The sequence below is a fragment of the Marmota monax genome, unplaced genomic scaffold, assembly GCF_021218885.2.
Source record: "Marmota monax isolate L192 unplaced genomic scaffold, Marmota_monax_Labrador192_F-V1.1 WCK01_AAM20220418_F8-fsc00021, whole genome shotgun sequence".
NCBI lineage: Eukaryota > Metazoa > Chordata > Mammalia > Rodentia > Sciuridae > Marmota > Marmota monax.
In genome coordinates, this window is record NW_026695228.1 from 26,320,437 (window position 1) to 26,343,299 (window position 22,863).

The 22,863-nt window shown below is 49.6% G+C and overlaps 3 protein-coding genes across 7 annotated transcripts in view; 1 reads left to right on the plus strand and 2 right to left on the minus strand.

Annotated features, from left to right (window-relative positions):
* Nucleotides 1–809: 809 nt before the first annotated feature.
* Timm29 (translocase of inner mitochondrial membrane 29) lies at nucleotides 810–3,214 on the minus strand. Its single transcript, XM_046436547.2, has 2 exons — nucleotides 2,977–3,214; nucleotides 810–2,900 (listed from the first exon to the last, which is right to left on the minus strand). The coding sequence occupies exons 1-2, from the start codon at nucleotides 3,083–3,085 to the stop codon at nucleotides 2,212–2,214; spliced, it is 798 nt and encodes a 265-aa protein (XP_046292503.1). The 5' UTR covers nucleotides 3,086–3,214; the 3' UTR covers nucleotides 810–2,211.
* A 4-nt stretch (nucleotides 3,215–3,218) lies between these two features.
* Nucleotides 3,219–9,301, plus strand: Yipf2 (Yip1 domain family member 2). Of its 2 annotated transcripts, XM_046436546.2 has the most exons (10): nucleotides 3,219–3,333; nucleotides 3,471–3,531; nucleotides 3,948–4,108; nucleotides 4,200–4,280; nucleotides 6,150–6,237; nucleotides 7,416–7,532; nucleotides 7,612–7,778; nucleotides 7,861–8,043; nucleotides 8,133–8,266; nucleotides 8,347–9,301. In XM_046436546.2, exons 2-9 carry the CDS (start codon nucleotides 3,501–3,503, stop codon nucleotides 8,247–8,249), a joined length of 945 nt encoding a protein of 314 aa, XP_046292502.1. In that variant the 5' UTR covers nucleotides 3,219–3,333; nucleotides 3,471–3,500; the 3' UTR covers nucleotides 8,250–8,266; nucleotides 8,347–9,301. The 2 variants fall into 2 exon arrangements, with proteins under 2 accessions (XP_046292502.1, XP_058432809.1); XM_058576826.1 differs by lacking the exon at nucleotides 3,219–3,333 and having other exon boundaries at nucleotides 3,358–3,531.
* The window catches only part of Carm1 (coactivator associated arginine methyltransferase 1), a 46,133-nt gene continuing 32,017 nt past the window's right edge, over nucleotides 8,748–22,863 (minus strand). The window contains exons 5-16 of one of the 4 annotated variants that reach the window (XM_046436543.1): nucleotides 20,364–20,474; nucleotides 19,170–19,347; nucleotides 16,186–16,276; nucleotides 15,882–15,963; nucleotides 11,969–12,054; nucleotides 11,687–11,776; nucleotides 11,066–11,203; nucleotides 10,893–10,982; nucleotides 10,699–10,811; nucleotides 10,486–10,563; nucleotides 10,100–10,168; nucleotides 8,748–9,937 (exon numbers count right to left, since the gene is read on the minus strand). In XM_046436543.1, coding sequence (XP_046292499.1) covers nucleotides 9,795–9,937; nucleotides 10,100–10,168; nucleotides 10,486–10,563; nucleotides 10,699–10,811; nucleotides 10,893–10,982; nucleotides 11,066–11,203; nucleotides 11,687–11,776; nucleotides 11,969–12,054; nucleotides 15,882–15,963; nucleotides 16,186–16,276; nucleotides 19,170–19,347; nucleotides 20,364–20,474 — 1,269 coding nt within the window. In that variant the 3' untranslated portion in view covers nucleotides 8,748–9,794. Of the gene's footprint in view, nucleotides 9,938–10,099; nucleotides 10,169–10,485; nucleotides 10,564–10,698; nucleotides 10,812–10,892; nucleotides 10,983–11,065; nucleotides 11,204–11,686; nucleotides 11,777–11,968; nucleotides 12,085–15,881; nucleotides 15,964–16,185; nucleotides 16,277–19,169; nucleotides 19,348–20,363; nucleotides 20,475–22,863 lie in introns of all 4 variants that reach the window. The other 3 variants (XM_046436542.1, XM_046436545.1, XM_046436544.1) reach the window with 3 other exon arrangements.

The window sequence follows — 22,863 nt, forward strand, 5'->3', positions numbered from 1 at the left end:
CTTGTGATCTTCCTGCCTCAGCCTCCTGAGTGGCTGGGATTATAGGTGTGCACTGTGCACAGCACAAGTGTGTCCTAAACCCTCTCCTGAAGTTGGCTAATCTAACAAAGAATGCAGGGGTTGAGTCCAAAGTCTGCCAAATTAACAGTGTAGGATTAGAATTTTGAATCATTTGTTTTTTTGTTTTCATTGCATCTTTCTTATTTATTTATTTCTGTATTCAAATTGTATATATGGCAAGTGACGGCAGAATTCAATAATTTCTGGCAAAGAGGGCTGTGGGTATAGCTTAGTGGTACAGTGTCTGCCTAGCATGCATGAGGCTCTAAATTTGATTCCCAGTACCATACACACAAATTCTGGCAAGATGTTATTAGGAACAAAGATAATACTGTACCACAAATCTTAGGCTAAGTCACAGGATTGGCAGTTGTGCAGTTGGCCTGATGATGGACCTATCATATCCTTGGAAATAGTAACTTTGTATATACCACAACTTTTCTTCAGTAAAATGGAGATGCAGATACTCCTCTGATTCTTAAATAAGAATTTAAGGGGGCTGGGGGTGTGGCTCAGTGGTAGAGCGCTTGACTAGCATGTGTGAGGCATTGGGTTCGATTCTCAGCACCACATATAAGCAATTAAATAAATAAACAAGGTCCATCAACAAATAAAAATATTTAAAAAAAAAGGGCTGGAGGTGTAGCTCAGTGGTAGGGTGTGTGTGTAGCATGTGTGAGGCCACTGGTTGATCCCCAGCACTACAAAAATAAAACAAAAAACAAAAAACCCATAACAACAAAGACCACTGTTTCATCTCCTGGTTTTATTAACTAGCTACAGGCACCAAGGTGACAGAGGTAGTCACATTCCCCAATATTTTAGCTTAAGAGGTGTGATTATCATAACCTAGCTAAGTACCAACTACATAATTTAACTTATTCTTTTCCAAAGAATTCTGTTTTCAGGGTACCTGAAGTATGACATCAACAGGATTTACAATTAGATATAGATTTTGAGATTAGGACCTATTTTTCCTTCCAAGCCACTTCTAATCACTGTCAATACACATATGATAAAACCAAGTTGTTTTTACAAAAACACGTCCCTTCCAAAACCAAACAGTCATACTAATATCAATATCCTCATTTAGTATTAGTTATGTAAAACAATACCATTTAAGGGAAACTGGGTAAAGAGTATTCAAAATGTATTATTTTGCCAATTTCTTGTGAGACTATAATTAGTGTTTTACTTTATTTTTGGTAATGGAGTTTGAATCCAAGGCCTCACTCACACTGCCAGTGCTCTACTACTGAGCAACATCTCCAGCCCTTTTTATTTGAATATGGTGTTATTAAGCTGCCCAGGCTGGTTTCAAACTTGCAATCTTTCTGCTTTAGCCTCTAGAGTAGCTCATATTACAGGTGTGTATCACCACAGCTGGCTCAACGAATTTTAAAAATCTGAACAAACATGTTACTCATAAAAGAACAAGAGGAGCTGGGCATGGTGGCACACGCCTTTAATCCCAGCAGCTTGGGAGGCTGAGACAGGAGAATCGTGAGTTCAAAGCTAGCCTCAGCAACGACAATTCACTATGCAACTCTCTAAAACCCTGTCTCTAAATAAAATACAAAATAGGGCTGGGGATGTGGCTCAGTGGCCAAGTGCCCCTGAGTTCAGTCCCCAGTACCCCCTCCCTCCCCGCAAAGAAAAAGAACAAGAGGAGGAAAACACACAAAGAAATAAAGCAAAATATGCATGCTCTTGGAAGAGAGTTTGGGAGTCACCTGACCAATGTAGTACCTCTGTCAAGGGACTTGTGTCACACAGTGAAAAAGGATGAAGTTATTTTTCTTTTGTCTTTGTGGTAGTGGGGATCAAACCTAGGACTTTAGGGATGCCAGGGGCAAGTGCTTTACCACTTGAGCTACTACATTCCCAGCCTAAAAAGACTTATGTAAAAGGCTCATTACCAGCTCTGGCAGTGATAAACATTAGTCAACTCTGCTCTACCCAATTCCTAGACCAAAAAGACTGTGAACTAGCTTCACTAATAAGGAACAAAGAGATAGAGAGTATGGCTCTCCAAACTTGTTTTCAACAACAGCAGTTAGAGAACAGTGCATATAATTTACGTCCCACTCTCATCATTCCACAGTCTGCCAGGGCTCAGACCCCAGTCAGGCCTCACGCTCTTACTGGGTTTCATCTTGCGACCTGCGACTGCACTAGCGAGTCGGCCTGGCTCAGGACAAGCCTGTCCTTTTTCTCCTTTTGCAACACCTGCTCCTCCCACAGCGCCTGGTCCACCTGATCGTCAGTGAGCACAACAGGCTTGTACTTCTCATCGAAGAGCCGCTCATTAGCCTCGGAGTGCAGCTGGTGGGGTCCGACCACGCGCAAATGTGCCGGCAGGTGCAGGAACTCGTCATCGTTGATGTCGCAGTCACGCATCCGGGTGCTCAGTATCCACCAGTGGCCCACGAAGCCCACATCCAGGATTCGGCCGGGGAAGTCGACCCAGCGGGGCTGCAAGTAGCGGCAGCGGGCCTGGTAGAGGCTGGCCTGGGAGTCGAAGGGCGCCTCGTACACGAGCGAGCAGAACCCCAGATTCACGTGGCGCAGACGACCGCGGCCCCGCAGCCAAAGGAGTCGCTGCAGGAAGCTTTCGGAATCGCGGTTGCGAGTGGCTGGCGCTAGCAGCAGGAGAGTCCCAGACGCATCGAGCAGCGCCTCCTCGAAGGCCTCCTCGCTCGGCGCCAGAGCGCAGCAGGCTGCGGCGCCGCCCAGCAGCCCCATGTACACTGCTGCGCGCCCCGGCCGAGCCCGCGCCGCAGCCACCGCGTCCCGGCAAGCCTCTGCGTAGTCCCGGAGCAGCGCGCGGGCCCAGTCGCCTGAGGGAAAAGAAACGCTGTCGGAGCCGTTCAGCCGCTGCGGGCACCCATCCCACTGCCTTCCGCCACTACTCACCCAGCCGCGCCCACACGCTTGGCTTCACCGCCACGGCAGCATTTCCAGCCTCAACGCCCCCTTCTCCGCGGCCTCGGGACCAAAATCTCTTCAGAGCAGCCGCCGCCATCCTCTTCCGGCCTAGGGCCCTTAGTCCGAAGAGAAACACCTCATACCTGAAGTAAAAGGCTCCCACCCACGGGGGAGGGGGAGTAGGGGCTCTTCTGTGAGTTTCCGGACATGGCTTTCCACCGGAGGAGAATAGAAAACGGACCAGCACCGGATGTTGCTTTCTGATCCAAGCAGGGTTGATTCTGACGGGTAGGCGTCCCGCGCAGGCGCAGAGAGCCCTGGCCACGCCGGCTAAAGTGGCTGCAGGTGAGGAGGGCGGGGTACTACTGAGGGACCCGACGGCGAGCTTAAGTCCCGGTGGGTGTTGTTAGCCACGAGGCAGGGCTTGAAGCTGAGGAATAGGGTTTGGGAGGGGCGCGAGCCTGATCGGCCTCTGTCTTCAGAGCGGGATGCGGTGACGCCCCTGAACAACCATGGCAGCGGCTGACGGGTTGGCCTTCCACGGTGAGTGCGGACCCTATGCGGCGGGAACTTCTGCTCCCGCCCCTGGCCAGAACCTCCCGTGCAGCTTCCATCTCTTACTTAACCCGAATCCCACGCGGCTGTGTACACTGACCCCAGACCGGAAACCTGCCTCAAGAATGAGCCCCATCCGCATTCGAACCGCGCTCCCGTCCTGAACTTAGACTCCATATCCCGAGGCCCTGAGTCTATCCGAGGACCAACCCTGAGTTGCATTCCCACGTTAGGAGTAAGGGAACAGTCTTACTTCCCATGCCCCGGAACTGAGGAAGTTGTGCCCTGTCTCGGGAGAGAGTTGAGGTTGCCGCTGTTATAACCTTAGTCCCCGCCATGAGCAGTGGACCATGCACAATTAATTGCCTCAAAACGTGCCTTGTCCCATTTGTCCTTCTTCATAGAATTTGAGGAAGCTACTAATCTTCTGGCTGAGACCCCAGATGCAGCTACCACCAGCAAAAGTGATCAGCTGACCCCAAAAGGGCACGTAGTTGTGGCTGTCGGCTCTGGTGGCAGCTATGGAGTAGAGGAAGAGGTGGAGGAAGAGGGTGACAAGACAGCGGTGAGTCACCTAAGTCCCCATTCCCTGACTCTGACCACCCCCTGGCTGACGTAGGCTGTAAGAGCAAGCACTGAAATCCCACACTCTGCAGCTTTTACAGGAGGAGAAGCCACAGCCGGGATTCTGGACATTCAGCTACTATCAGAGCTTTTTTGACGTGGATACCTCACAGGTGAGGCCTGGAAGCTGATGGGAGGGGCTCAGAGTCATGCTGGCGGTTCAGCCAGTATCGACTGAGCACCAGGCTGAGACAGAGTGCTGGTAACAGCTACATGGGAGAACAAGTGCTCCTACCCAGGCTAGTAAAAGGAATGGTGGTATTTTCTAAGGATTTTGGTGATGGGCTGTGGGAACAAAGAGGGGGGAACCCCGCTACATGCACAGGATCTGGTGAATAGGGAAAGGCCTCCAGTAGGAAGTGAGGAATTTGCTGAGACCTAACAGAGAAAGGAGGGTTACCCAGGAAGGGTGGATGGGAGCACTAGTTATGTTCCAGACACAGGAAACAGTATATGTGAAGACAAAAGGCAAGAGGAGTCATGAACAGTAGTAGAAGCTACCTATCACTAAATCTGGTGGGAGAGTGTGAGATGGGGGACAGGCAGAAGGCAGATCACAGAGGACCTCATACGCTATGTTTTTAGTTTTTTTGTGTTTACTGTTTTGTTTTTTGAGATGGAGTCTGGCCTTGTTGCCCAGGTTGGCCCCAAACTCATGGGCTCAAGAGGATCTCTTAGCTCAGCCTCTTGAGTAGCTGGGACTACTCATGTGCTAACTTGCCCAGCCATGAGCTGTGTTAAGGAGTTAGAATTTGGGTTTTATTCTGAGGGTGTTGGGGAGTCAGAAGGGTCAGAGCAGGAGAGGAATGAGATGACCAGATGTGCACATGGATCAGAGCTCTAGACCAGGATTTTTTTTTTTTTTTTTTTTGTGGTCCGTGGTAGGGGGATACTTGGGATTGAACCCAGGAGTACTGTACCACTGAGCTACAACCCCAGCCCTTTTTATTTTTTGAGCCTCTGAGTTGCCCATGCTGGCCTTGAACTTGTGATCCTCCTTTCTCTCAACCTTCTTGAGTCATTGGGCTTACAGATGTATGCTACCATGCTCAGCTCCAGGCCAGGCTTAATGAGAATAAACCAGGGCCACAGACTATGAGAGCAAGTGAATGTGTCTTGTCTCGTGCCACTGGTGCTACACAGAGATGTAGAGGGAAGATTTCCCAGGACTTATTGGCTGTCTTTATTGGGGCTGGGAAGTGTCAAGGACAGTTTAGGCAGCCAAGTTGTCTAAGGGGAAGCAAACAGGAAAGTGGCAGCCTGGAAGATAGCCTTCAGTATTGGTAAGTTGAGTGAGAGCTCAACTTAGTGACCAGGGGAAGGGTCTCTAAGCCATGGGAACATCTTGTCAAAAGCCTAGAGGGAAGGTAGGCATGGTGGTGCATGTCCATAATCCCAGCTGCTTGAGAGGCTGACTCCAGAGGATCAAAAGTTTTGAGGTCAGCCTTAGCAAATTAGTGAGATCCTGTTTCAAAATTAAAAAAGAAAAAAGAAATGTAGCTCAATGGTAGAGTGCTCCAGGATTCAATTTATTTATTTAGAGAATTTTTTTCTAATATATATATATATATATATATATATTTTTAAGTTATCGGCAGACACAACATCTTTGTTTGTATGTGGTGCTGAGGATCGAACCCGGGCTGCACGCATGCCAGGCGAGTGCGCTACCGCTTGAGCCACATCCCCAGCCCTCCAGGATTCAATTTAAAAAAATAATTTAAAAAAGGCTTAGAGGGCAGGGCAGGGAGTATAGCTCAGTTGGTAGAGTGCTTGTCTAGCATGCACAAGGCCCTGGGTTCAATCCTCAACAGCCCCCCCCCCAAAAAAAAAAAAAAAAAAAAAGTCTTAGAAGGGCGAGATGAGCTCTTTCAGGTAGGGCATGGAGAGAGGAGAGAAGAGGTCATTGGGGAAAGAAACTCCCAAAGTACAGGAGGAACCCTGGGAAGGCTTCCATCCTGGACTGTGGCCTTGTCTTTCAGGTCCTAGACCGGATCAAAGGCTCACTCCTACCTTGGCCTGGCCACAACTTTGTACGGTACCATCTGCGAAACCGTCCAGATCTGTATGGTGAGTAAGTTTGTGCATTTGTTTCATTTGATTATTCATTCAGCACGTGTGGACTGAATGGCAGGTGTTGCTGTACAGCTGAGAAAAAAGTAGTCACCAAGAGTGAAACTTGTGTTCTGTTTAGGGAGACAGAGACATAACAGACTGTAGTGGATGATGGGGCTGAGAAGAGAAGGGAAGCAGTGTAGTGGAGGGTGATGCTGTTGTGTCTGTGTGGGTCAGGGAAGGTCTCTGAGGAAAGAGAATGAGCCTTATTGGCAAGTATTGGTCAGGGGTGGACAGATCTAGAGGAGGAGGGTCCCAGTGAGGGCCCAAGCCTTAAGGTAGAGACATCCCCGCACTGGAGGGTTGCACTGTCACTGAAAAGAAGTGAGCTGTTAGGATGTCACTGAAGTACTGGGACAAGTGGCACAGGCTCCCATACTGTGGTGAGAAAGGATCTTAATGAGGTGTTCCTAGGTTCCCCTCTGGCCACATCGGGGATAAGGATGGAAGATAGGAGACCAGGCAGGAGACAACTCATGGAGGCTGAGGACAGAGAGAGTGGTTGGTTCTGGGATGTGTTATAGAGGCAGAACCAACAGGATTTGCTGACAGACTAGTCAGGGTGGTGAGGGAAGCAAAGGGTACTCCCAGGGTTTTGGCCTGGACCACCAGCATAGTTGCTGTGGGTGGATGGGAAAAGCTGGGCAGGTTGGAGGGAAAGGAGCAAGTGTGGGGTGGAGATGGAGACACCTCAAAATGTCCACCTTGAAAAGTGAACATGTATGAGTATACAATTTGGGACACTCTACCATCTGGGAATCATCAGTATAGAAATAACAGGGAACCCTGAGGCTGAACAAGACTATGCCAGGGGTGAACAGGGACATGGAGCAGGGCCAAGGACTGAGCCCCAGCTGCTCTCCATTAATGGCTTTATCAGAGTTGAAAAAGTTGAGGAATTGCTGCCAGTGATGTGAGACAAGAGCTAGAGCGTGGGGTTCTAGCCGTATGGAGCCTTCCCAGGCAGAGAAGGATGAACTAAGAGGCAGCATTAAATCCAGCCACCAGAATGTCCCAATTGAGAGTCAAATGAGTGGCTGGGGTCCCCCTGACCTCCCCAGCAATAGAGACAAGACCCATTCACCCCCTCTGGGAGCACTGAGCCCGGGATTTGGACTATGACTTCCTCACAGGCCCTTTCTGGATCTGTGCCACCCTGGCCTTCGTCCTGGCAGTCACTGGCAACCTGACCCTGGTGCTGGCCCAGAGGAGGGACCCCTCTGTCCACTATAGCCCCCAATTTCATAAGGGTAAGTAGAGTGGATGGGCTCAGCTCCTGGCAGCCACAGGCCCCAGGACATGAGAGGTAACTGCTGCCTTGCCTCCCAGTTACTGTGGCAGGTATCACCATCTATTGCTATGCGTGGCTTGTGCCGCTGGCGCTATGGGGTTTCCTGCGGTGGCGCAAGGGCGTCCGGGAACGCATGGGACCTTACACTTTCCTAGAGACCGTGTGCATCTATGGCTACTCCCTCTTCATCTTTATCCCCACTGTGGTGAGTATGGCCTGGTGATAGGTAGATGGTGGGAGCCAAAGGAATCATCTGGCACAGTCACTAGCTGCCCCTGTCACCTCAGGTCCTGTGGCTCATCCCTGTGCCATGGCTGCAGTGGCTTTTTGGGGCACTGGCCTTGACCTTGTCAGCTGCTGGGCTGGTGTTCACCCTCTGGCCTGTCGTCCGTGAAGACACTAGACTGGTGGCTGCAGTGCTACTGTCCACTGTGGTGGTGCTCCATGCCCTCCTGGCCATGGGCTGTAAGGTATGGTTCCAATGGCCCCAGGCTGGGTTGTGGGGCAGGAGTGGGTTGCTTGCCTGCCTTTGCCACTGACCCCAAGGGTCTCTGTTCAGCTGTACTTCTTCCAGCCACTGCCTCCAGAACACGTTGCACCTCCATCTCAAGCCACATCTCTGCCCCCAAACATACTACCAACACCCACCATGACCCGGTCCATGGCAACCTCCTAGGAAGGCCCACCCTATAGGTAAAGGACCATTTCTGCTTTGTCTGAGGGGGTACCTTCCCTTCTCTCTGGGGCTGCTTCTAGAAGTCTCTCTCTTTCAGGCAAAACCTAAAGGGACATGCCTGTCCTGTTCCTGGTGATGACTGAAGTCTCCCTCGACCGCTCGAGACCGCTCTGCTACTTTCCAGACTTTTCTTACAAAGCAAACACTTTTATTTTCTATGCAAAGGTGATCCAGAGAATTCATATAAAGGTGGGGGAGGGGCAGCTGAGCAGGGAGCTTCCAAGGTGGCTCAGGCAACACAGCTGCAGGACAGGACTGGACTCCCAAGCCCTCCAGCCTGCCAGTGGGCCTTATGCTTTCCCTGACAGCTCTGCCAAGGACAGAAGGAAGAAGGGCAGCCTGGGGGCACAGAGTGGGTGTGAGGCCTAGCCTGAGCTCCAGCTTCTGAGGTTGGGGGTGCTAGGAACAAGGGGAGCAGAAGTAGAAGAAAATTGCCTGTGCTGAAACATACATTTCCTTGTTTATTTTGTTTGCTTTCTTTTTTGGAGGAAGAAGTTCCTTCAAGGTCCTTTCCCAGGATGGAGAAGGACCAAAATGCCATCATGGTGGTAGGGACTGGATTATCTATGAGTCTGGAGGGGAAATACACAGGCCTAATGTTAGCTACAAGGGAAAAGGATGCCTTCTCTGACAGATCCTTGAGGCTTCTGTCTGTCTGAAGCAACCCACAATGACCTTCCCTCCAGGCTGCCTATTCCAGCTTTTGGTGGAGGCTGAGGGGGGACCTGCAGGGGCTCAGGGACAGAACAGCAGCAAGAGGCAGGGGCAGAGGACGGAGGGCCTTCAGACAGCTGGGGTGGGTTGTACATTCAAGTGAGGTGAACCCTTTGGTGGGGAGGGGCCTGAGGCCTGGCCCAGGGTTGCCCCCACCACTGAACCTCTGAGCCTGGGGAGAGGGGCTGCTGGCTGGGCCCGGCCAGCCGGGTTTCTCAGAGGGTCTGTGGATTGACACTGGTTCTTTTCGTAAAAAAATAAAATTAAAAAAAGCAGCATGTCACGCCCATGGTGACCATGGTGGCCTGGTAGTTGAAGGAGAGGTCCTGCCCAGCTGGGCTGCCTTCCCACTGGAGACAGGTGATGGGGGCAGGGGCTGGGGGCCTGGTGGGGCAGGGCAGCCTGGGCCATTGTGGCAGCTGCTTCCCTCCTCCTGCCCAACCAGGGTGCAGCTGCTGGCCCCAACACGCCTGTTACAGCAGATGTCAAAGCCAGGTCAGAGTGAAGAGGGCTGGAGGGGGACAAAGGCTCCCCTGACATGATCTTGTGTAAAATGTGGCAGCGACACTCGCTCAGGGCCAAGGTGTGGGCAGGGTCAGGTAGGATCAGCGGCAACATCGTGTAAAAAAAGTGTCCAAGTTCCCATAGCAAAGAGGGCTGTGACGGGATGTTTGGGCTTCTCCAGTACAAGGGGACAGCCGCCCGGGCGAAGGTGCTGGGCGGGGGCTTCATTTGGTTTCCTGGTGCTGTCAGTCTGTCAGGGCAGAGTGCCTAGCTCCCGTAGTGCATGGTGTTGGTCGGGATGGACATGGGCGAGGCCATGGAGATGGCAGGACCACCCATGGTGAACTGGCTGTTGACTGCATAGTGGGCACTGGAGCCGCTGCCGCCGCCGCCCTGGGCACCTGAGGAGCCTGTGGGGCAGGCAGTAGGTACTGAGGGCCAGCTTGACCCCTGTGCCTATCCAGCTCCCCCAAAAGTGAGAGCACGCGTGCAGGTGAGGCAGCAGTTGGGCCACACTCCCATGCTAACGCGGCCCTGCCCAAGGGACCCCAGACCCCTCCACCCGCCATTACCTTGGACAATCCCCGTGCTCATTATGGAGCCCATCCGGGAGTGGGTGTGATTGACAATCCCTGTGTTGGCTGCGCAGCGACAGGGAGGAAGGAAGGAAGGAAGGGAGACAGCGTCACCACCCCTAGCCTGCCCAGCCCACTCACGCTTTCACAGCGGGTGTGGGAAGGGCAGATGCAGCAGTGACAGAGCCAGGCAGAGAGGAACAAACGAACGAACGCAGGGCTTCAGCCAGGAGCCCCCAGGAGGAGGAAGAGGCAAGGATGGAGACAGTAGTGCTGAAAGACTAAGCACTGATCAACAGACTGGCCACCAGCCCTTCCCTGCTTCAGGGCGGTCCTGTTTGCCCCCTCCCCCAGCCATTCCCTGGACCCCAGGGGACACTTACCTAAAGGAATCAAGTTGTTGTGGCCCACACTGGAGCCGCCGGCAATAACACTGCTCAGGTCATAGGCAGTTGGCATCCCTGTGCCCAGAGAGGGACATGTCAGGGGTAGGACACAGTGTCCCGGATGCCAGTGCTAGAGGCAGGCTCGGGAGCAGGAGGAGTCCAGGCAGGCCACCAAAGTCAGCGGCTATGTCAAGGGCATGGTGGACTTACCTGCCACAGCCATCCCGCTGCTAAGGTTGTAGGTGCTGCCCGTGTTCCACATGTTTTCAGAGGGAGAGGTGTAGTGCGAGCCAGGTGGGGGTGAGGGAGTCGTTCCTGTGTATCTGTGGCAGAGATGACTGGTGGGCAGGGCTGGGGGACTGTGGGGCCCAGGGTACCCCCCACATAGGCAGAGGCCCTCTTACCTGAAGAAGGGGTTCTTTAGATCCAGGAGGTTACTGGATTTGGAGCCTGTCTGGTCCACCTGGGCCACAATACTGATGTCATAGCTCTGTCTATAGAGAAGTAGAGGAGGGCAGTTGTGAGGTGGCCAAGCTGACAGACCCCTGCACTCCCAGCCCTGGGCAGCAGGTCATACCTTTTGTTGGCAATAAGCAGACATGTCCCTGATAGTGTGTCCCCAGCCTTGGCAAAGAGTGGTGACTGGAATAGGCACCGGACCTGGTACCAGTGGGTCAGGGGTTCCGTTGGGGCAGTGGATAGCCACACGGTCATTCTGTCAAGCAGGGACAGGCATTTACTTGACTGGGTTGGTGCCACCACTTGGGTCATTGCTCTGTATCTGTACCTTGGGCTCTCCAAAAGTGCCTGCCCCCTCTGATTGGTCCCTTGGGCCCCATAACCAAGACAGGCTGGAACTCCAGCAGCCTAGGCAAACACATGTGAGCTTAAACAAGCGCACAAGGCATCTGCAGCCATGGGGTGCCTTCTCACCGTGACATCTACATGCAGTGAGACAGACAAGGGCCCATGAGGGACAGGTACTCCGAACACAGCAGATATGCACCTCCCTCCCAAGGGTCTTTTGTTCAAAGACATGTTCTCGCTGCCTTTTGAATGGGACAGAGGAACCTGAGGAGTTATGTCCTACCCTCCCAGCCCCCAATGCAGCGACTGCACAGCCAGGTCTGGGGTGGCCACAGCTGTAGGGAGCCCGGGGAGTGGGTGGGGGTAGCATGGTCTACCCTGCTGAACTCACATAGAGCCGATGAAAGCAACGTCAAACCAGAAAGCCAGGCCGTGGACCAGCCCTGAATGCAGCATGTGGAATTTGAATGGGATTTCTATCCTGGAAGGTAAAGGACAGTGGTTTGCTGGGGAAGCCAAAATGAGCTGCTGGGGAAAAAAGGGGTGGCCAGGTACAGAGGCTGGGATCCCCTGCCCACCTGCCCCAGGGCAACATAAAGTCAGCAAGAGCCAGTAGTGGCCCTGATCTTCAGTATGAGCCAGGCTTGGGGGAATGGGGTGTGGCTTCTGGTACCTGTGCAAATCTCCTTCTTTGGCTTCTAAGAAGTTCACTGTGTACTTGACAGACTTGGCCATCAGGATCCGGATGTCAAATGTGTCCTGGGAGAGACCACAGGCATGGCCTGGTTTCTATTGGAGGGACCAGGGAGAAAGGAGAGCCCCAATGCTTCTCCTAGTCTGGCCATAGCCTATAAGCCATTTGGCTAAAATGCCTGCCCTTCTTAGAGATGCTAGGGGAAGATGTACTGGCACAATACCATGGAGAGCAATTAGGTAACAGCTCTCAAAATGACAAGTGTTCACACACATTAAAGACTTGGCAGTTGCATTTCTGTGAATTTAGCCCATAAACATACATGGACATGTACAAGCTACATGTATAACTGTACTAGTGACACTGGAAACCATATAAAATAACAGATCATCCATAAATGATGAACAAGTACGAAGAGGGTCTTTGTGGCTAGTTGGGGAAAGATCTCCAAGATAAACCATTAAGCAGTTAACAAAAAAAGTAAATTAGAGAACTGAGTGCGGACATCCACTCCTACCAAGAACTGAAGCAAATCCAAAGAAAAAAAATCAGTGTTTAAAGCCTCAGAGAGTAACCCCAACAGGCAGGTATTTGGGGCCAAGATCCTAGAGACAAAGGAAATGTGTTGAGAGCCCATTTTTTAATTTTATTTTTTATTTTTGTGGTGTCAGGGATTGAGCCCAGAGTCTTATGCATGCGAGGCAAGCATCTCTACCAACTGAGCTATATCCTCAGCCCTTCAGGGGAGCCCATTTTGGCCCATGCAAAACATCTAGGTCTTTCAGCCACCTGCAGGGAGGGGGAATGGGAGATCAAAGTAACCAAGTCAGCTAGGACTCAAGAAGGCATAAAAACACAGGAAAATGCAGAAAAGGAGTGCATGTTGTACTTGCAGTTTCACTTTGTGGCATTAGTCAATTCCTAAGCCATGTGTGGGGAGGAGATTACAGGCCAAGAATTCAACTAGAAAACCATTCCTAAGAGACTAAATAGGTCCATTAGAGAGTCCTGGGGAGGATAGGAGGAGGCACACTTGTATCAAGACTGCTGGAGAAGGGCTGGGTTGCAGCTCAGTGGTACAGCACTTGCCTAGCGTGTGCGAGGCCCTGGATTCCATCCTGACACCACAAAAATAGAAACAATCCCCCAAACCAAAAATGGTCACTAAAGGCTAGTCCTAAAGCAGTGGTTCTCAAAGTGTAGTCCTATCCAGGGCACCCTTTAGCTTTGGGTCAAGGGTATTTTCTAATCATGCTAAAATGTTTTCTTTCTGCTCATATATGATGACAACAGGCTGAAGGCAGAAGCAGAGTCCAGATGCCTTCTATTAAGTCAGATATTAGATTTGCAAACTAAGATGCCATTATTTTCACTGAAGTTTTTTCTTTAAATAGTCTCTTTTTAATAAAAATACTATTTATGTTAACATGGAATTGGCATATTAAATCAATTGGTTAGCACATTTTAAAATTTATGGGGTTTACTTTTTAATACTAATAGATAGTGAGGCAGAATACACATAACCAAAAGCTCTTGAGGATCTTCAATTTTTGTGGCTTCAAGAGGTCCTGAGATAGGGAAGCCAGAGAAGAGGTCAGCCAAACAGTCTACAAAGCAATTTCCAAATATCTCAGATTCATGATAGGACTGTGATTGATCTGTCCATACAGCTAACTGCCCAGAGGAAAACAAAAACTTGGAAGGAGAAACACCATCCAAAGCCACCTATTTTTCTTTCTGGCATTCAATGATCAGGCATATGAAGAGCCTGGACTAAACAAACAGGACTCAAAACGAAGGGAACAAACACAGAAAACATACCTTTTTCCACATACTGAAATGATCATAGACTCATAATTAACATTTTAAAAAACTGAAAAGGGCTGGGGTGTAACAGCAGCTCAGTGGTAGAGCATTTGTCTACTATGCAGAAGGCCCTGGATTTAATTCCAGCGCTATGGAAAAAAAAATTTTTACAGAGAACTAAGACGACAATAAAAAATAATCCCACACTGGGTGCAGTGGTGCACACCTGTAGTTCCAGCTACTTGTAACACAAAAACAAAACAAAAATTTTCACATTCTCGACCTGAAAAATTACAGCTGAAATTAAAAATTAGAAAAGCAGATTAAACACAGTGAAGAAAGGATTGTAGCTGGAAGATGAGTCAGTTAAATGAGCAGGTACAGCGGCGTACCCCTGTAATCCCAGAGACACAGTAGGCTGAGGCAAGAGGATTGCAAGTTTGAGGCCAGCATGGGCAACTTTGGGAGACCCTGTCTCAAAAAGTTAAAAAGGCTGGGTATGCTGGGGTTGCTCAGTGGTAGAGCGCTTGCCTAGCATGTGTAAGGCACTGGGTTGGATCCTCAGCACCACATAAAAATAAATAAATCACATATTGTGTTCATCTACAAAGAAAAAAAAAAAAAGGCTGGGGATGTGGCTAGGCCCAATCTGTAGCACACACACATAAAGTAATGTAAAAGAATCACCTGAGACATGGCAAAGAGATCTACTGTACACATGATCAGAATCCCAAAGACAGAAAGAATGTCAAAAAGATGCTGTCCAAGAATATTCCCCCCAAAAGTGAAAGACATTGAGGGGACAGAACAGTAAAATAAACTGTATGGAGGTCTGCATTAAATTAGATGTAAATGGTCTAACATTCAAATTAAAAAAAAAAAAAAAAAATCAACTACATGCTGCTTCCTAGAAACTAAGGTTAAATAGAAAAGATACAAACAGGTTTAAAGTAGAAGAACAGAAAAAGTTATATTGTATAAAGATTAATCAAAAGAAAGCAAGTGTATCTGAACTGGTACTATCAGAGAAGTACTGTCAGGGGAAAAAAAACAAAAACAAAAAACTTTAAGACAAGAAATAGTAATACAGATAAAAAGATATTTCATAATGAAAAAAAGATCTATCCAACAGGAAGATAATAATCCTAAACTAGGGCTCATGCTAATTCATACTATTAGTTATGAACCTAACAACATAATGTCAAAATATATAAAGCAAAAATAAATATAATGAAATGGGGGAAGAAAACCAATTCCACGATTAGTTATACATAGGAAAAGCAGATTTAAAAAAAAAATCAGTATCAAGCTGGGTGTGGTGGTGCACACCTGTAATCCCATCTGCTGGAGAGTCTGAGGCAGGAGGATGACAAATTCAAGGCTAGTGAAAAAAAGTAACAAAAGTAATAGAGATTTGACCAACATGACGACAAATGTGACCTAAGTGGCATGAGTATAACACTACTCAGCAAGTGATCAGCATAGATTTTTTTCAAGTGCACATAGAACATTAACCAAGAGAGATCACATACTGGACTTAGAGCAAGTGTCAGCAAATTTCAAAGGACTGAAATGTACATTGTATGTTTTCTGACCATAAAGAAATTAAGACAGAATAGTATTGTTGACTAAGCTATATTTTATGAGTGGAAAAAAGTTTCAAAAATATAATTTAACATGCACATCTAGGTGTTAAGCCTTTGGAAGGACAAGAAGAAATAGTTTGCCTGCAGGAAGGGGAACTGCAGCTGGGAACAGATTAGGAGGCTTTTTTCTGTTATACTCTTTATTTCTGAACTATGGACCTATGTATCAATTTACAAATCTCAGCAAGTAAAATCCATTAGTACAAATCAGCTCACCAAGGATCAATTTACCAGTCCCCATGTCCTCTGCATGCTATGTACTGAGTGTGTCTGTAGCTTCAATATCTCTGAGAGTTCTGTGTTGGGCAGAAGTGAGCCTAAGAGGGGCAGTAGTACTACACAGCCTGAACAAGGCCTGATGATGAAGCCCATGCCCCTCAGTCACTCCAGAGGGGCCATGCCCAGTAGTAATGCCATAGCATTCCGTGTCCCCTACTTACCACTACAGGCTGGCGGAAATATTCATCCACAGCAGCGCCTCGGAGGGCTGACAGGTCTACTCCGTGAAATGATGGCTGGTACCTGCAGAAAGCCCCCACCCCCACCGGCAAGGTCACCAGCAGCAGGAGAGGCAGGTGAGATAGCACTGCCTTCTCTCCCAGCTGGCCCTTGTCGAGCCCAAGCTCTTCAGGTCCTACTGAGGATGAGGAGAAAAAGAGGAAAGGTGGGGCCACCTGGGGGCTGGGGGTTATCCCCGAGCAGGCAGGCCGTGGGGCCCGGGCGGGACACCCAGGGCGCACTCACCAGAAGTTGGCCTTGGTGAACTGCTCCATGTAGAGCTGTTCATCCGTGAAGGGTGCGAGGTGGACGTCACCAATGGTGGGGAACATGTTTCCTGGGAGTGGGGGGCAGGGAGGGGTGCTGGTGTCAGGGTGGCACATCCCACAGGGCCAGGCAGAGCTTCCAAAGGGCCCCAAGAACCCCAACCCTGGCCTTTCCAGCTGCTTGTTCATTCATTCATGCATTCATGTGACACACAGTGTAGAGTGCCCACTCTGTCAGTGGCCACGGAGGAGTGCTTGACCTGTACCATCTCACTGCATCCAGACTGAGGGGTAGGAGGTTCTTTTCTTTTATACTCTTGATTTTTGAACCATGGATCTATGTATCAATTCAAAAATCACAATATGTAAAATCAGTAAATCAGCACACCAAGGATCAATCAATCTACTAACAGTTCACCTTTCCCAAATGCTTGTTGTGTGCTGAGTGCTGGGGAAGCCATTGGCCTGCACAAACCCTAAGAGGTAGCTGGTTTGCCTGTCCTTATGTCCCATTACTTGGGCTAGAGGACAGGAAAGGACCAGTCAGAGCCTCATAATGAGCAGGAGTGGCTGGGATGCAGCCAGCAGTGCCTCTCAGGCAGTCACATGCACACATGCTGAGTATGCACAGCTGGCAGGGAAGTCAAGCAGGGTCACTCTGGCCAGAATGAGGGTGGCCCCAGGTTGGGTCTAGGTTCAGCTTCATCCGCACCACCAGTATTGCCCAGGCTCTGGTAGACACCAGGCAGACAGGGTGGACAACTTCGCCATCCTGGTTGGCATATGGCCCTCATCTGTGATTCAACAAACAGATGAGTCAGGACCAGCCGCAGGGAAAGCCAGGGTTCCAGAGGCTGTTCCTGCTCTGGGAGAGCACCTGGCCTCCAGATGTGGGCTTCAGTCTACCCTTTCATGCAGGGGGAGGAGGGAGGGAGGGAGGGAGGGATGAGCCGAGGTGCCTCCACAATAGCCTCCAGCAGGCTAGCAATGCTCAGCAGGGGACAGAGGCCCACAGCTCTAGCTCACGGGCCATAGGCTAGACCACCTGCCCCAGAGGACTGAAGCATCATGGGAAGGTGCCCTAGCCTGGAAGGCACCTCTGGCTCTTGCAGGCCAGTAAGCATATGGCTGGGGGAGGGTTGCCTATAATCCTCAAAAGAGGTTTTGTTGTTATTGTTGCAGTGGTAGGGGTGAAATCCATGCTAGGGAAGCTATCACTGAGCTACAACCATAGCTCAAAGGAGATTCCCTCCCCTTCCACCACCCCAGTACTAGGGATTGGAGCCCAGAACACTATACCACTGAGTTACATCCCTAGCCTTTTTATTTTTGTTTTTAGACAGGGTCTCACTAAGTTTCCAAGGCTAGCCTTGAACTTAGAATTTCCTGCCTTATCTTCCTTAGTAGTTGGGATTACAGGTGTGTTCACAGCACCCACCAGCTTCAAAGAAGTTTCTGATGTGGATGGAAGGCCCATTTCTTCATCTTCTTCTTTTCTTCTTTTTCCTTTTTTTTTTTGAGGGTGTGGGGGAGGGTAGTACCTGGGATTGAACCCAGGGGCACTCAACCACTGAGCCACATCCTCACCCTATTTTGTATTTTATTTACAGACAGGGTCTCACTGAGTTGCTAATTGCCTTGCCATTGCTGAGGATGGCTTTGAACTCGAGAATCTAATGTCTGAGCCTCCCGAGCTGCTGGTGTTACAGATATGAACCATGGAACTTGGCTTGGAAGGTTCATTTCTGTAGGCTGGCCCCTGGCCTCATGTTGAGCAGGGGAGTAGTTCCTTTTGCTGGGGCCTGTTCCCACCCCAATGCAAACTTGGCCACCAGCAGGGCAGAATGGAAGGAAAGTAGGACTGGGACAATCACTGGGGCAGCCTGGAGTTCCACACTCACACCTGGGGCAGAAAACACAGCTGTTTTAGCTGCCTCTGGAAGTGCAACTCATGGCAGGCCCCAAGGAAGAGACTCAAGTAGGAATTTCCCCCTGCAAACCCACCAAGCCCTGCCCACAGGGCAGTCTGACTGCTTCCCATGCTCCATCCATGGCTGCTGCCCTGGCCAAGGCCCTTGCCTATGTTCTACACACTCCTGCACAACTCCCTGCCTGTGGAAACATTCAGACATGGATACCCAATAGAGAAATGGACATACACTTCAGGTGCTCAGGGCAATGAACAGAACCCAATACAGACACATTGATATAAAGAGCTGCCCAGTGACCCCGAAGCTTGTACACAGAGGCACAGACAGGCCAGTCCAGGAACACAGGTGGTGACAGATGGGCTCACCAGAGAGCCACCTCTTCCACTCACTCCCAGGCAGGTGCCTACATGCCTTCATACACGTACACATGTACCCATTCATCCTCACTTGCACACATGCATGTCTGTTCACTTCCCAGGCTCTGAGGAGAGCAGGGCTTGTCAGGGCATCTGCCCAGAGGAATGTTTCCAGGCCTAGGACTGAAGCCCCTTAGAGAACCACCAACTACAGGACCAAGTTACAGTCTGTGTGCCTGTCCCAACCCCTGCTCCCAGAAAGAAGTAGTCCTATTGTACAAGATGCAGGTGGTGGAGGTGCCAGACACTCTCAAGGAGCCCGAGGGGATCCCTCTAAGCCCAGTAGGGTTGGTGAGCAAGTGGATGCCTGGCTTTCTATGGGACACAGGACTCCCAAAGCCTCAGTCAGCAGGGGCAAGATTGGGGTAGGAAGCAGGGCAAAGATCAAGATGCCCTACATCCTAGGCCACTGACACTGGCAAGCATGGAACTGAGCCATCTATGGGCAAACTGTATAGCAGCCAGGGAGCTTGACAGGGGGCAAAATACTTGGTTTGGTGGATACAACCCTGGTGTCTGGGCCAGAAAAGCCCCTGCATGGTGGCTGGCCATACAGTTCACAGCTGCAGGCACCTGGTCTGGCCCTGCTCTCCCTGTATGTAGGAGGAGACACTCACCGCTGGGCTTCAGGTACTTCTTGGCATGGAGGTAGCTCTCGAGCATGCGCTCATTAAAGAGCATGTAGCCCATGGGCTCTGAGATGATGATGTCCACTTGTTCAGGGAGGGAGACCTCCTCTACCTTGCCAGGTATGACAATGATACGGTCGGTCAGGTTGTTACTCTTCACCAAAACCTGTGGGCAGGCAGGCAGGAAGGGTCACTTGGGGTTCCCTGCACCCACCTGCCTAGTGCCCTCATTGGGTCCCTTCTCAAAGGAGGGCCTCTGTCCATATACAATTACCCAACGCCTCTCAGCATCCTAACCACAGCAATGACCACTTAAGAGCTTACTGAAGCCCAGACCTCTCTCGGGGTTGCAGCATCCCTGGTCCTCCCCCATACGCTGTGAACACAGGTGCTAGTGGGTGTAGAGATGTGGATGAGTCAACTTTGCAACAGCCATCAAAGCAGGAATTGGACATCCCCCAATCCAGTGACTCCAGCACCAGGAATTTGTCCTCTGGACACAATCATACATAGGAAAAGTGATGTGTGTTTAAAAGGGCTCAGTGTGACCATATTTATGATGAAAAGATGGGGAAGAGTCAACGGCACAAGAGACCAAATGTGGGTTCCTATATAGCAGTCTGCCCACACACAGTGATGCTCTGCAGCTATACAAAGAGCAAGAACGTTAATTCCATAAGGACAAAAACAATCCCAGATCTACTCTAAAAGGTAAAGAAAGGAGCAAGGCGATGGTGTGTCTCCATTTGCACAAGAAATGGGAAGGAGGAGTAGAAACACATGCTTGCTTCCATCTCCACAGAACAGCTCTATAAGGATCTAGAAGGTATCTTTCTCTCCAGTGGGTGGAGGTTGGTGCTCAACTAGAGTAGTCCAGGTATGTGTCTCAGAAGTTCCACCAGGGTCTATGTGACTTCATGGCCCAGCCCCAGAAGCATGAAGCCATCCAGCCTCTGTAGGCCCCAAACCAGCCTTTGGATGGATGACTAGTTTCATGGAGGAAAGACTACCTCAGGCCCAGCAAGCCCCTCCCATCCACAACCACCTGGTCTTAAGGACAAAGCACAGAAGGGATATATCCTCAGGTCCTCTGGACCCAGGGGTCAGGTCTCCTGAGAGTTCCTAGCAGGCAGAGATGAAGGCTAACCATGGGGTGTAGCCAGGATACCAGGGGACACTGACCTCAGCATGCTGGGCCATGGTGCTCGCCTCCACTGCATAGATTTTCCTGGCTCCAGCTTGGGCAGCGAAAAATGACAGGATCCCAGAGCCACATCCAACATCAAGAACGATCTGAAGAAATGACACATGTCTGAGGTGGTGGACATGCCAGTCACACTGACCTAATCATATATTATAACATGTACTGAAATGCAACGCTGCACCCACGAATATGCAATTACTATGTGTCACTTTAATTATTATTATTATTATTTTTTTTTGGTACCAGGGATTAAACCCAGGGGCACTCAACCATTGAGCCACATCCCCAACCCTTTTTACTTTATTTGTTCTTGTTAGCTTTAATACTAAACATACATGGAATATACCTTCCCTTTCTCATGATTGTACATGAGGTGGAGTTACACTGGGCATGCATTCATAAATGAACGTAGGAAAGTGATATCCAATTCATTCTACTGTCTTTCCTTATTATATATTTTTTAAAATATTTTAATTTTTTAGTTGTAATGTACCCAAATACCTTTATGTTATTTATTTATTTTTATGTGGGGCTGAAGATCAAACCCAGGGCCTCGCACGTGCTAGGCAAGCGCTCTACCGCTGAGCCACAACCCCAGCCCTCCTTATTATATTTTATCTTGAGAAAGGGTCTTGCTAAGTTGCTCAGGCTAGCTTTAAACTTTTCATCCTCCTGCCTCAGCCTTCTGGGCTGGGGTTACAGGTATGTGCCACTGAGCCCAACTGAAATATATTTTTAAATATAGGCACAGGCCTATAATCCCAACTATCCAGAAGACTGAGGCAGGAGACTCAAAAGTTCAAGGCCAGCCTGAGCAACTTAGAAAGACTCTATCTTAAAAAAAAAAAAAAAAAAAGGAATAAAGAACAATCTGGTAAGAAGCAGAGGTTAGCTACTGGACGAAAGGTGCATGTCACCAGAACTCACTCCCTGTGTCCAGTCATGGGGCACAGAGAGGCACAATTACCTGTTCGGAGATGTTGATGGGTAGAGCCAGAACTTACACCAGATCTGCCCTCACTATGAGTATCTGCCCTTCACAGGCTCTGAGTACAAATGAAATTAGAGCTAAAGGTGGCTGAAGGAGCCATGGTCTAGGCTTCTGGGAGAAGACTCCAGAGGCTCCCACTCAGGGAGCCATCTAGGTCATGGACCTACTTACAGTCTGTGTGCCTGTCCCAACCCCTAGGCCGTGGGCCTCCCTGGAAACCTGGGCAGCACTAACAGTAACCTCTGAGACCTTTGCAGCCCTTGTGGGAAGGGAAAGGGCCTGGGAGTACTGGAGGTAGCATCTCCTGGCTCCACGCTGACTCCGGCCCCAAGAAGCAGCCAGTTCATTGGTGGGGGCAGATCAAGTCCTGAGCGCTACAGCCCAATGGGTTCTCCCAATGTCCCACACACTGACTCTTGGCAGAGTCCATGCCAGGGTATTCTTGATTTTTGTGGCTGCTTCTGCCTGAGTAGAATAAGGACTTATGTTTCTGAGGTGATGTGTAAGTTTCCTGGGGAAAAATACACTTGGCATGGTGATGGACCCAGAGAAAGTGCCCAGGGGAGAACCTTGGTGCCTCCTGGAGCCCTGGAGGAACCAACAAATGGATCTCAGTCCTGGGAGAGTCAGAAGGGATATCACCAAAAAATGCATGGACTTTCAAGGCCCCAAGCACTGCTTTAGCACAGCTCAGGCCAGCAACTAGGAAAACACTCAGAATGGCTCATCGAGAAGCCAGCAGTCTGTGATGGCTGCCCCATCAGGATGATTCCTTCCTGGGATCCAGGCCCAGTGTCCTAGGGGATGGCTGGCAATTTCAGGAGGCATGACAAAGATGCAGATGAGGTAGATCCACACAGATCCAGGAGGAAAGCACAAGACATGCTGAGGGGAAAACAAAGGGTTCCAACTGACTCAAAAGGGAACAAAGAGGCTGGGGCTCAGTGGTAGAGCGCCTGCCTAGCATGTTTGAGGCACTTGGTTTTATCCTCAGCACCACAAATACATAGATAGATAGATAGATAGATAGATAGATAGATAGATAGATAGATAAATTGTCCATCTACACCTAAAAAAAAAAGGGGGAAAAATGCTGGGTATGGGATGAGAAGAAAGCATGTTTCCACTGTGAAATACACAGGTGTTCTTCAACTAATGAAGGGGTTCTGTCCCTTTAAATGGGAAATGCATTTAATACACCTGTCCCACTATACATCCCAGCTTAGCCTACCTAACCTTAAATACTCAGAATACTTCTAAGTCTACAACTGGGCACAATCATCTAACACAAAGCCTATTTTATAACAAAGTATTGATGATTTCGTGTAGTTTATTGAATAATGTACTGGGGGAAGAAAAATGGTTGTAACATAGTGGTAGATCACTCGCATAGCATGCACAAGGCCCTGCGTTCAAGCCCCAGCACTAGAGAAAAAAAAAGGGCTGGGTGGGGGGGAGCTAGGAAAGTGACAAGATCAATCTCAATT

Excerpts from the sequence above, each read along its gene's own strand:
- Timm29 (XM_046436547.2), bottom strand. The coding sequence starts at position 3,085 with ATGGCGGCGGCTGCTCTGAAGAGATTTTGGTCCCGAGGCCGCGGAGAA. Across the intron at positions 2,901-2,976 it reads AAGCGTGTGGGCGCGGCTGG|GCGACTGGGCCCGCGCGCTG; the intron begins GTGAGTAGTGGC and ends CTTTTCCCTCAG.
- Yipf2 (XM_046436546.2), top strand. The coding sequence starts at position 3,501 with ATGGCAGCGGCTGACGGGTTGGCCTTCCACG. Across the intron at positions 7,779-7,860 it reads TCATCTTTATCCCCACTGTG|GTCCTGTGGCTCATCCCTGT; the intron begins GTGAGTATGGCC and ends CTGTCACCTCAG. Across the intron at positions 8,044-8,132 it reads TCCTGGCCATGGGCTGTAAG|CTGTACTTCTTCCAGCCACT; the intron begins GTATGGTTCCAA and ends GTCTCTGTTCAG.